This window comes from Cydia strobilella, chromosome 11 (assembly GCF_947568885.1).
Source record: "Cydia strobilella chromosome 11, ilCydStro3.1, whole genome shotgun sequence".
NCBI classification, from domain to species: domain Eukaryota; kingdom Metazoa; phylum Arthropoda; class Insecta; order Lepidoptera; family Tortricidae; genus Cydia; species Cydia strobilella.
In genome coordinates, this window is record NC_086051.1 from 11,922,503 (window position 1) to 11,935,914 (window position 13,412).

The 13,412-nt window shown below is 36.0% G+C and overlaps 1 protein-coding gene across 1 annotated transcript; it reads left to right on the plus strand.

Moving 5' to 3' along the window:
• The first annotated feature begins 2,749 nt into the window (after positions 1–2,749).
• Positions 2,750–5,849, plus strand: LOC134745201 (uncharacterized). Its single transcript, XM_063679198.1, has 3 exons — positions 2,750–2,920; positions 3,845–3,994; positions 5,690–5,849. Exons 1-3 carry the CDS (start codon positions 2,837–2,839, stop codon positions 5,822–5,824), a joined length of 369 nt encoding a protein of 122 aa, XP_063535268.1. The 5' UTR covers positions 2,750–2,836; the 3' UTR covers positions 5,825–5,849.
• Positions 5,850–13,412: the final 7,563 nt, after the last annotated feature.

A 13,412-nucleotide genomic window follows, 5' to 3' on the forward strand; every position in this document is an offset into this window, starting at 1 on the left:
TACTTTGGTATGTATTTACACTTCGTCAAATATACACTGCCATAATTATTACACTACTAAAAAAATATATTACAATAGGCATTATATCAATTGCAGTTTAGATGCAATCTGTTTAGATGCAAATGAACTTAGTAAATCTTATGGTTTATGCGCATTGAATTGATTATTTCACTGTAAAATGGTATATAAATGGCGTATAGTGCCGCAATGTTCAAGTACGACTATAAAAATCCAGATAAATTGTTTGTTTCCGTTCCAACGAATCCCAAAAAAAGAAAAATGTGGTTAAAACTAGCGCGAAGAGACCCTAAGAGCATTTTAGCGCATACAAATGTTTTTATGTGTGAAGACCACTTCGATGTAAGTAATATTTAACTGTAAATAAATAAGGTAGTTAAAGCAGCTGATTTTGTTGTATTTAACGAAACAAGATCTAGGTATTTAATGTATTACTACATAACTTCATAACATAGCTCGTTCAGCATTAGTAGGTAGTTAGTTGCATACTTTTTCTTTCAAACTAAAGTGCAGTATGGAGATACTATTCTCGTCATCGTATTCTATATATATATCGTCGTCGTATTCGTATCATCGAAATCGAAATGTTCGTAAATAAACAATTTCTACGTATACTCACACAGCTGTTTTTACATTTCTAAGTTCCGCAGCATAGTAATCCGGATTATCTTTAAAGAAAAGTGCAACCATTAATGCGTCTACGTCTGGTAGGTTGCCGCTATCAGCTTTCACATATTTCGCCTCCATTTTGAGATTCTTATGAATATTGTGCTACTAGATATACGGATAAATCGGAATATATCAGAAAACTGAGGAACAATAACTAAATACAAATAAAACAGTTAAAACACTCAAGGCAATCAAGAATGTTTACCCGCGTGTGACGTTATCCGAGCGTTGACCAATCACAGAGCGTTCACGTCCCTGATGAAATATTAAATTTTCTTTCGTTTATATTCCAAAAATCCAAAAACTAAACACAACTTTATTAGTTTATTATCTTTCAAGATGACAGCAATTCGTTATATATTTTTAATGTTGTCAAATACCCTATTGAAACTTATAACCGCGCACGAACCGTGAATCTTCTTTGCGCGCCTCAGTTTTATGACCGAGCTGCGAGTGTCGGCACGGGGTTGTCACTTGACAAGTTTTAGTACTTATACCTACTGATTTATTATTTTTAAGATAAATATGTAGGAATTACAAACGTTGATTCTGTAAACATAAAATTTATGGCCGGAGATAGTATGTCTGATTCTCACGGAAGTAGATATGCCACAGAAGTACTTATTCCTTTGAAAATATGTCGGTCAATATAGTCCGCTGGAATTTAAAAAATATGTTTTTTCTGCTTCCTTGTTCTTCCGTTTATTCAGACATCCGTAAACAGAACATTATCTTTTATACAGATTACAGATTAGATCGCGATTTAGGTTTCGAAGCCATTGCGTATTTTCAATTTTGCGCGAGCGCCACGTGACACGACTATCGTGCGAGCCGAGCGGCAGCCCACTGCCATACACCTGCCCGGGCGGTGCGCCGGCCAAATATACCTAAACTGCGCAGTGACACCCCCCTGCCGAAAATATGGAATATATAGTTGTTTCTTTCCCACCATTTTCGAAATTCTAAAAAAATTTGCAGTTAGGTTAGGTTTTGAGTTAGGTTAGGTTAGCCCAGTCCACGGCTTTCAACTGATTCCAGAATTTCTTTTTCCAAATGATACACAATCTATCTGCCTCGGAAAATGTTTTCTATTTTTACTATATCGGCTTTTGTTTTTAGAATAAACAAGTCCGAGTAAACAGGAAATTTTGTCATACCCTACGATGCTCTGCAAGCCCCTGAAACTTTTAATATCACTGCCTTTCGGATATATCTTTGTAACTTTTGGAAATATAGCCGAATTACACACTCCCACGAACTGATAAACATTTTCAATTATTATTATATTATATTTATACCGTATTACTTACAATTAGATAGTAAATCTCGATTACAACTAGTCAACAAATCGAATTATTTTTTTTTAAGAGAAATCAATCCAGATTAAATAAAATGCATTCTGCAGTTTAAATAAGAACTATCCAACTAACTAACCATCCGGTAATTATAAGTACTAATTAAGTTCGATTTTGAACTCTTATAGAAATGTAAGAAAATACCTAATTCAAAAGTACAAAAATTGGCTTGGGTCTTACGAGGTCAAAAAACAATTGCTAAATGCTTGTCTAAAAAACACAAGTTTTACGATTTCTTATTAATGCGGGTAACCCAATGTATGACCTTTTTCAAAACAATTATGGCCTGGATGCGAATCTTTTAAGCCAAAATCCATATTTGACAGTAAACAGGCATTTTTTTAAGGGCCCTCTACACTCGTGCGCGAATCGCGGCGCGAAGCCGCGAACGCGAGTGTGAAGTCTAGTTCGCTAATCAGCGAAATCGACTCCACACTCACGATCGCGGCTTCGCGTCGCGTAGTCTGGAGTGAGCTTTAGACAGACGTAAATAATAAGGCTTGATATATATAGTTTGTCAAAGGACTGTCTCATTTCAAACATAGACAGAGAGAATCATACTATCTTTGTCTTACACTACTACTATCACCCAAAAGAAAAAGATGAGTATAGTTTTTTTGTTCTTATTTACTGACAAGATTTGCTTCACCAACTAAAGACAGACTAAATACTTTTTTTGTTGCCAAAAAAATACGACTGTCAAGTGTCAATGTCTATTAAACCTAACCTAAAAATCTTGAAGTAAAACATATGTTTTGTGTTAAATTTATTATTTTCTATTACAAAAATAAAGCATGTTGTATGAGGCATTTATGGCGGGTACATGGGCATCGATTGGAAGTACCATAGGAAAATTAACAGGCACAACAAGTATAGTTGTAAGTCCCTAATGGAAAGCAATTCTGTATACAAAATTAAAATTTTACCTTTTCATGTTTATCAATAATAATTCCATGTAGTCAACTGTCTGTTTATTTATAAAAAAAAAACTTGATCTCTAGACGCTTTTTCCCGCGCCAGGTAGATTTTATTATTTTTGGTATCTGCTCTTGATAGTCGCCAATCTTCAATATCCCCTAAAGTTAGGTTAGGTTACCCATTAAGCAGTGATTAAGCAGGTACGAGGTTTAGAAAACTCTTTATCATATATTCATTATTATCGGCCTGCTAGCCTAGTGATGACTGACTGACTGCTTATATTATAATGCAGGAGGTCCCGGGTTTGAATTCCGGTTAAGGCATAATTTGTGTGTTTATCACGAATGTTCGTTCCTGATGTTGTCCATGTATCTAAGTATGTATTTATCTATATAAGTATGTATATTGTCGCCGTACCCAAAGTACAAGGGTATTTGGGGCTTGGTTGATTAGTGTGAGATTTTCCCCAAACATTTATTTAATATTTATCATTAATATTTATAATTCCATTATTATCTATTTAGATTGCTTATAAATACAGTTCACATTCCTAAATTAATCAGAAAGTATATTATCCAATTATTAAAAATCAGAACGAAATGTTACTGTTATAAGGCTTTTTTCTCCAATAAAAAATGATGCAAAAAGCAGTTTTAATTTTAACATGTGCTTATGAGTTTGTAATATCATAGCTTCCTAAAGCAAGCTTAGGCATTTGATAATAATGCTTAAATCCAGAAGCTTGATGCTCTTATTTAAGTTTGAGCTCACCACCAGAATTTTGCACATTAGCCTATTTTAAGCTACTATATCTGAAGCTACTAGTTCCTGAATTTAATCAGATTTTTTAACACAATATTTTTATTCAAACGTTTGCGTATCAGGGCGACGGCTACGTGATATGGGCACTACTCTTAATCCTGATGGTATTGGTCAACACGTGGGGCTGCCGGTACTACCTGCACTCTCTCGACGCTGCCGACAACTCCGCAGCACCTACAGTCATCTCCGCCGCCTCCAGCTACGTGCTATCGGTATTCATTCACTCACTGAGTCAATCCTGATGGTATTGGTCAACACGTGGGGCTGCCGGTACAATTTGCGCTCTCTCGATGCTGCCGACAACCCCGCAGCATCTACAGCCAGTCTCTGCCGCCTCCAGCCACGTGCGTTCGGTAGGTAATAATAATAATTCATTCACCCTTCCCATTCAGATATCTGAGCGTTTTAATCCTGATAGTATCAGCCAACAATCAACCTGTGGCTTTCTTCAAGCATATTCTCTTTCTAACTAAAACACGGCTAAGTCCTACGGATTAATAATACCTACCTACTTAGCAGTTGCTTAGTTACTTTACTAGAGCACGACAGACAGAAGCACCGAGCAATTCTGCAGCTATTGAAATGGTCGTTTTCATATAAACTGCCATCTGACCTCTGTCCGTCAGCTGTATTTGACAAAGCGATGGACTAGTACTTATCGTGATTGTAATCTCGTTCCAACCGCGAGTGAAACAGAGTAAAATGAGTAGTTTCTCTAGGTAGACGGTCTACTTACAAAACTGGGTTTATCATATTTGCTGAATGACACTACAGATAATTTCTTTACAAGTACATACCTACCTTCCTGTACAGTCACCGGGATTACCTACCGTATTGCACAACGTGCAAAAAATTCTGACACAATCTTATTAGTAGAGCCATAAAAGACTGTCTTATATTTCGCGCGCTTTGCCATATAATATATTATTTGCTGTAGATGCCTTGCAACTTCTATCTAAAGGCATACAATATATTAAGCAGGAATTCGTTCGTAATATAACCATCTGCTTATAATGATTATGTGAACTTAAAATTACCATGTTTAAGCAAATAAATAATGATCTTATCTTATCTGTCCCCGGCCAGCCTAAGTAAGTGCCCTACGGCATGTGTGAATCCTATAAGATCCGAGATACACTACTTATTTCCTCTACGTACTAAACAGCTCCAACGAGACAACCCCCAACGTTATTGATTTAAAAGTTAACCGTGTGGTTCTGACTTGCGGCCAAACTAAAGTTTGAACTCGCCAATATTTGGGCACATAAAATTACAAATAAATAGAAAACAAAGGTCTACTGGAGCTAAATATATATTGAATATAGTTCAAAATATTATAGTTTATCATGCTAATATATTAGAATTTAATTTCAGCTTCAGAATATGACATGTCACAGACTTTTTGATGACCAGGACACTGGCACTTTGCACGACATGATTACCGTATGTTTAAGTAGTCCAAGCTGGAATGTATTTAGCAACTAATACAAGTCAAAGTTTTTATTCTGTGTTTTATTGAAGTTTGCATTCCTATAGAATCCATCATCTAACACTTAAACACGCTCAAATACGTTAAAAATGATCAAACGTTTTTATACCCTAGGTACCTACATTTTGCATACAAATTTCATTTAAGTAGCACCACTATTTTGGCAGCAGATAAGCACGAGTAATATGAACCTATAGGTACCTCACCAAATTAGGTATAGCTTTTTAGTAAGCAAAGCGTAGTAGTAGTATAGTACCTAAGTAAATAGTTTTTAATCACTTTCTAAGCTACGGACGAACAGACACGTATTAGACGGACGGACGCGGAGAAACTATAAGGGTTCCTTGTTGACTTGAAACTCTTAAAAACATCCAGTACATGCTAAGTTTAGTCACTAATCTCTACATTTTGTTTACAGGGTTTCATCGGGATATGTTTCTTCGGAGAGCTATCTTCTGTAAGATGGTGGGCTGGCGCCCTGCTTATCGTTATGGGACTTGCGTTGGTCGCCCGCTCTACGCCTGAAGAAAGCATAGAAAAGAAAGACGAATAACAATATAGGTGAGTATTTCACCATCTCACTTTAACACACAGCTGATGGCTCCCGCTCTTACAGGACAGTGAGTACAAGATTTATTAGATACGTCTCATTATGTTGTCCACAGGGTTTTGATCGGCATAATAATATGCAATTTGTGATGGTGGGCGGGTGCCTAGTTCATCGTTATAGGACTGGCACTTGTCGCATGCTTCACGTCGAAAGTCGAAAGGGACCAAAGAAGGGAAGAAAAACGAATAATATTTTATGACTTACTTAGTTGCCTAGTTAAGTAAGTATAGGTAAATGTAACATAAGTAGCTCACGTCGTACTATGTAAATATTATGCATTCTTATTGATTGTACCTGAAATAAAGTAAGATACATAATACCTAATGGATATATTAAACATAACATACCCTAAATACACAGTATTAATAGCATTAAATATACTATTATATCTTTGATTATCTTAGGTTAGGGTTTTGCAATGTGAGTATAAAAATAAAATATAATAAAAACATAAAAATACAAAATACGAGTACATTTAAACGCAGAAAAAAGTAAAAAACCTAACTTAGGTTGCCGCTAGCAGCGGGGCAAGGAACAATTATTATTATTACTTTTGAATTAAAATTACATTATGATCACTCGATGTTTGTAGTTTTTAGTAGCAGCAAAATACCACTGATTTACTACCCGATGCACATTAAGGGTCGGCTGCACCAAACCGCGCGTCTCTCACCGTTATAGCGTTCGCATAATTTTATTGTATGGGAAGTTTCATAGTCACTAGTAGTGCTGAGAGACGTTGATCAGTCTACTAAATATGGTTGGTGCAACTGGCCCTTAGTAAACGTTTCATCAATTACTACACGAGTTCCTGAGAGACCTGACCTGTATAAACACAGCAGAAAATTAGCTTTATACATTACGAATAGGTACACTTACACACATTTATGCCGTATCATAAGTAGGTAATTTAGTATCTTAATAACGTAGTGAAATAGAGACTACTAAATTGGTAGTTGTCGAATAATTAGTTTTAGTTCTAGTTGCGTAGGTACCTATACTTTATATAATATTTATTATCCGTGTGTGTGTGAGGGAGAGCAGTGAAGTGACATAACGCGATAACTGACGAGCGAAGGTCCTTAGAGACTAGGAGGCGTATTCTGATTGTAATAACAGGATATGAATTTGATCTGGATTTGTAATAGATCTCTCTCAGTGTCAAAAGTGACATTTGTGATTGAAGAAATGTCTTTAACACTTACACACTGCGTCCGATTCGCACGTCGTTCCGAAGTTTGTCGTCGACGTATAAATATAATCATCATCTTCCTCGCGTTGTCCCGGCATTTTGCCACGGCTCATGGGAGCCTGGGGTCCGCTTGGCAACTAATCCCGAGAATGGGCGTAGGCACTCGTTTTTACGAAAGCGACTGCCATCTGACCTTCCAACCCAGAGGGGAAACTAGGCCTTGTTGGGATTAGTCCGGTTTCCTCACGATGTTTTCCTTCACCGAAAAGCGACTGGTAAATATCAAATGATATTTCGTACATAAGTTCCGATAAACTCATTGGTATGAGCCAGGGTTTGAACCTGCGACCTTCGGATTGCAAGTCGCACGCTCTTACCGCTATTTATAAATATAATATCATCGATTTAAATTTGACTGCCAATTAATTGTTCTCACATGGTGGGCCGCTAGAGGTTAAAACGTATAAATAGGGGATCGAGTTTAGACGATGTTTTTTTTTAAAGTCCGTTAATTTCAAGGGAGCAAAAAAATCTGCCAACCTGCTCCTCGCTTTCGTCGTTTTTTTTTGGAGAAAACTTATGTTATAACTACTCAAACCGACACTTAGACGGACAGACAGAAATTACTGACTATAAAATTAAATTAAATAATCATTTATTCAGGGTTTCGTTTTTCCCAATTTGGTTATTTTATTTTAAAATTTTGGTTACCGCCCCTATAAACAGTTACCACGTACAGTATACGACTACATAGTGTTTAGGTAACTTTCTCTAAGAAACCGGTATTCAAATTAACTCCATTTTGGAGATAATCAATGATTTATTTTTATCTGATAAGGCCCCTACGAGGGTGTACACTTGCCTTAGGGCCTGTTTACATATTGATTAGTGTTTAGTATGAGTTTATACGTTTGCAAACACAAATACGGGGTCATCCATTAATTACATCACACGTTTAGTAATACTTAATTCGATTTGCCGATCTGTTGAAAAAATGTTTCGTCAGACCAGGGGTTTGCCAAACGTAACCAAGTGTGACAAGGAGGGGGGAGGGGTCAAAAAACCCAGAAATTCGTGTGACGTAGTTAATGGATGACCCCTACTATCTCGGACGATCCTCAGAATAATGACTAAAGCATAGAAGTCGGGCAAAAATGCTTCGCAAATATGTATACCCGTACTTTACTTCCTTACGAATTAGATAATGTGCCGAAAAGAGATGCATATATGCTTGTTATTTCTCATTTCCGTACGGTGTCATAAGTTTGATAATTTGCTAGGGATGTAACTGTGTCGACTTTTTATATCGATAAATTATGCATTTGTTTATGTGCCGTGTAAAAGAATAATCACGAAATTGGCAAATTGGTAATAGTCTGGCTAATGAAAGTTGAACCTGAAAAAACGCGGCAATTTCAAGAAATCTGTAGCAGGCGGCTCGTTGAAATGAAATGAAATGCGTGGAATACAAGGATTGCATAACTTTTATACTTTTTATAATTTTCATATTCTAAAAATCATTAAAAAGTATAAAAATTATGCAATCCTTGGAATCAAAGAGCCGCCTGATATGAGGATTAATGCATGTACCTAATATAGCTTTTATCTCATTTGCAGTCTACCACTCAGAACCGTCTAACTATACCTCTCGTTTTTTTATCATTAGAAAGAAGGCGAGCGATCTTAACGTGTCGTTTTATCGAAAAACACTTTGAAAATAAGTCACAACAAATATAATATACGATCATTTACATACTTTTGCTTTCATAAGTAAAATATTGCTATATTTATAAAAAAACTTGTCAATAAAAAGACACGTGGAAATGGTTTACCGTTTTTTCTAATGCTAAAAGACTAAGTATAGTTTCTAGTCATGTACAGTCAGCTGCAGAGAAAAGGCACCCCCCCTGCATACAAAGTTCTGTAAATTAGTATGGACGTGGGGTACCTTTTCTCTGCAGCTGACTGTACCAAATAGGAAATGAAAAAAAAAACGTTCGTGTAATATATTTTTTTTATTTAATAATAGGGAATATTACGCGAAACGGCGTAGGTGGCGCCACTATCACAATCTGAGGGTCTATCGCGAAACAAGAAAATCGAACTTTCGTTATCTAACATCTCTGTCACTCTTGCGTATTCGAGCGATAAAGAGGCAGCTAGATAACGAAATTTCGGATTCGAGTTTTCCGGTAGGTCCCCTGAAAACTTGTCAAAACCTGTTAAAGGTACAGTATGAATAAGTTACTCTACGGTACACTAAAAAAGCTAGTGCTGCACTCTGGTGGCAGAACATTGCAGTAATATCCCCTATTCCTCGTCCTTTGGAAATCTGAAATAAAAAGTTGAGTTTTGTGACCAACAATATTAATAAAAGGAACATTCATCAATGATCATTAATGTCTTTTTTATTAGGGTTCCGTGCCCAAAGGGTAAAAACGGGACCCTATTACTAATACTTCGCTGTCCGTCTGTCTGTCACCAGGCTGTATCTCATGAACCGTGATAGCTAGACAGTTGAAATTTTCACAGATGATGTATTTCTGTTGCCGCTATAACAACAAATACTAAAAAGTACGGTCTCCTTGATGCGCGCGTCCGACCAGCACTTGACCGGTTTTTAGTATTAAACTATAGTCTGGCAAACACAATCTGTCAGTAAGTAAGAACAGAGAAAACTATAGGTACAGTCGAAGGCAAAAATATCGATCCAGACAAATGGCTTAAAAATATGTGAACACGATTTTATTGTCTGAGCGTACACATATTTTTGAGACTTTGGGAATGTATATATATTTATGCCCTTGACTGTACTCATCAATTAAAATGAGACAGTCCTGGGCCAAACTATAAAAAAGCTGTAAATGTCGATAGGTTACTGATCTGAGGTCGATACATCACTATGCCAAAAATATAACCTTTCATACTTAGCAGAAAAGTTCGAAAATATATGCAAAAATCTATATAGACTTGAATGCAAGTAATAATTACATAAACAACATATCGATTTCTATGTTTAGGGTCAGGTCCTATAAATTAATTTCTTCAAAATTGAACAAAACTCACCGATTAAAGGTTCGACGGTTCGTGCGTATTTTCTTTTCTTCCTGTATGCGATTTACAGCCCTCGATCACACAAGACATTATCACAAAGGGAACTTCAAACCATTACAAATAAAAACTCAGCACGTTTTCCAACAATCTTTCAGGAATAGCAACAATATAATTAAAATAAACCAAGATGACCGCTGAAACATCCCGAAATATTTCAACTAAAATAATACGACTATGTCAAGTTGTTACAGTTGACACCTACCTGTGAAATAACGAACATATATTTTATTTGGCTGGATTATATTATAGAACCACATAGGACCATTTGACATTTCCCTCAGTTCATCTTATGACAATACTAAATAAAACGAAAGAACTTGCCGATTGTTGTCTCACTCACTCATAGACAAAAAGTAATAACGTGTTGTGAATACGATATCTTTTACCAAGCTTTTATTTTTGCCCGGCTTCTTTGCTTTAGTCATTATTCTGAGGGATGATCGATATTCGAAATGTCATTGATATGTCATAATAGTTTTCAATTGTTTGGTGGATTTAATTATAATGTCCGTGTTACAACAACGCTATTAATTACCTTTTACGAAAAAAAAATTAACTATGCCATTCAGTTTCCTTAAATGTACTTAGCCATACCCCGAAAAACGGAGTTTAAAAAAAATACCGTGTAAGTGCCTGTGCCCATTGTAACCGTGTAAGTATTTGTACGAAACCGAAGGAACAGCGGCAAAGCGAACATCTTTTACTTGCAAATAGCCTGTTCAACGACGGCGTAAAAAGGGTCGCTGCAAATGCCTTTTAAATTTTGGGAACCCTTAAAGACTACACAGTTCGAAATCGTTTCCCTACTTTCAATACCTTCTTTTGATGTTGAAGAAAAAACCGGACAAGTGCGAGTCGGACTCGCCCACCGAGGGTTCCGTACTTTTTAGTATTTGTTATAGCGGCAACAGAAATACATCATCTGTGAAAATTTCAACTGTTTAGCTATCACGGTTCATGACATACAGCCTGTTGACAGTGATACAGACGGACAGTGGAGTCCCGTTTTTATTATTACCCTTTGGGTACGGAACCCTACAAATTAAAGGCTTGCTGATGCTGTGGCTTGAAGTGTTTGAAAATATATGAAAATATATACACGACATTACAATACGACAATAGTTATTCGTTATACAAGGGTGCAAAGTTGTATTTTACCCGCGAGTGTGGAATTGAAACACGAGCAAGCGAAAGGATTCTATAGTTGAACCACGAGCGAAGCGAGTGGTTCTAAAATAGAATCCTGAGCGTAGCGAGTGTTTTAACACACGAGAAGTAAAATACATTTGCACCCGTGTGTAACACAAAACTTTTCCCCTCACTATAGCGAGGAAAGTGCAACATCCACAGGCGTTAGATCATCTTCATCAACTAGAATCACTCATTTTTTTACCATATTATTACAAAAAACTCTGGAAATTCTGTACTTTTACGTGAGAAGTTTTTAAGTTTTTTTTTTTTTTAATGAATTTATTCATATAATACAGTTACACAGTTACACATATACTATAAATGCGCCAAACTGGAGTAACCAGTTTGTTGGCGAGTAAAATTTTTGTTGACAATGTTGACATTTCTGACGTATAAAATGTCAATGATGCGTTTTGAAATTGCATCGACTTAACTTGTGCGTTCAGAATTATATTTAACATAATTATTAAAAAACAAACGTTTATTATGGAATTTTAAGGTTTATGACTTAAAATCATTAAATAAAGCTAAATCTGGTATTTTTTATTAAATTCTCAAACCATTTATTTAATGATAATTAATATCGAACGAACCATTATTATGAGCGTTTTACGTTTTGTTATCTGTCAAGCTACTTAAACACGCTCCATCCAAGGTCAAATTACTTTCCCCACTAGTGGATAAAATGCGTTTTTCCCCGCTTGTTTTAAAGGATAAAAGACGGCTTTCCGAGCTAGTGAGGGGAAAAATATTTTTTCTTATGCTATAATATTTGTTTTTAAGCATGGCAGAAAGTTATTTAAATAAATTATTTCTAAAAAATAAGGTTCAAAAGGAGGTAGCCAGCGCTCACAAATTAACTAAGCAGCCTCAAGCTCCCTGCAGCGCGCTATCGCACCGAGCGCGCTAGAGCTGCCCGGCTTCTAATCGATAATTTTAACCGAGTTCAAAGAGATCCTCATTTCGTCAGAATATTTATTTATTTATTTAGATACCTACTTATGTTACCCGAATCCTCAAAGATCCCTGGATGATTAAGATTTATTTTTGTCCGAAAAGGTACCTACTTCGCAGTTTTGCCAGGGAAGTTTAGGGATTATACTGAGCAACTTTTACTGTGGGACCAACCCCGAAATCGCGAAAAAAATTTTTGCTGTTTCATAATACATTTTGGCTGGTCCATTTTTTATGGGAGAGTAATTTTTTTTTCGCGATTTCGTGGTTGGTTCTATAGTAAAAGTTGCTCAGTATAATCCTAAAACCTCCCTGGCAACGGAAATGCACTTGTTTTTTAGCTACCCTGTATATGTATCTTCTAATATTATATCGACGAGAGTCGTCCGTCTTCGACAAATCGACAAACATTTTATGTCGTTTAAGAATAGGAAACTGTGTTGAAAACTGTTTCAGCATCTTAATTTACCTCAATTTGTATAAAAACATATTACACCATAAGATAAAAATTACCTAAATATTTAAACAAAATATAGCATTTTTCACATAGCTTGGGTACGGTGACAGTTGTCATCTAAATACAATTTATGTGTGTTGTTATAAATTGTATGTAAATTACAGCTGTCATCATACCCAAGCTACGTAAAAAATACTTTTCCCCTCACTAGCTCGGAAAGCCGTCTGTTATCCTTTAAAACAAGCGGGGAAAAACGCATTTTATCCACTAGTGGGGAAAGTAATTTGACCTTGGATGGAGCGTGTTTAAGTAGCTTGACAGATAACAAAACGTAAAACGCTCATAATAATGGTTCGTTCGATATTAATTATCATTAAATAAATGGTTTGAGAATCTAATAAAAAATACCAAATTCAGCTTTATTTAATAATTTTAGGTCATAAACCTGCAAATTCCATAAGAAACGTTAGATTTTTTATAATGATGTTAAATCTAATTCTGAACGCACAAGTTGAGTCGATGCAATTTCAAAACGCATCCTTGACATTTCATACGTCAGAACAGAAATGTCAAGATTGTCAACAAATTTTTTACTTAAAAACACTTCTCACCGACTCACGTAA

Coding starts and splice junctions, on each gene's coding strand:
- LOC134745201 (XM_063679198.1), top strand. CDS start 2,837: ATGTTGTATGAGGCATTTATGGCGGGTACATGGGCATCGATTGGAAGT. Junction 2,921..3,844: donor CAGGCACAACAAGTATAGTT/GTAAGTCCCTAA, acceptor TTTGCGTATCAG/GGCGACGGCTACGTGATATG. Junction 3,995..5,689: donor CCTCCAGCTACGTGCTATCG/GTATTCATTCAC, acceptor TTTTGTTTACAG/GGTTTCATCGGGATATGTTT.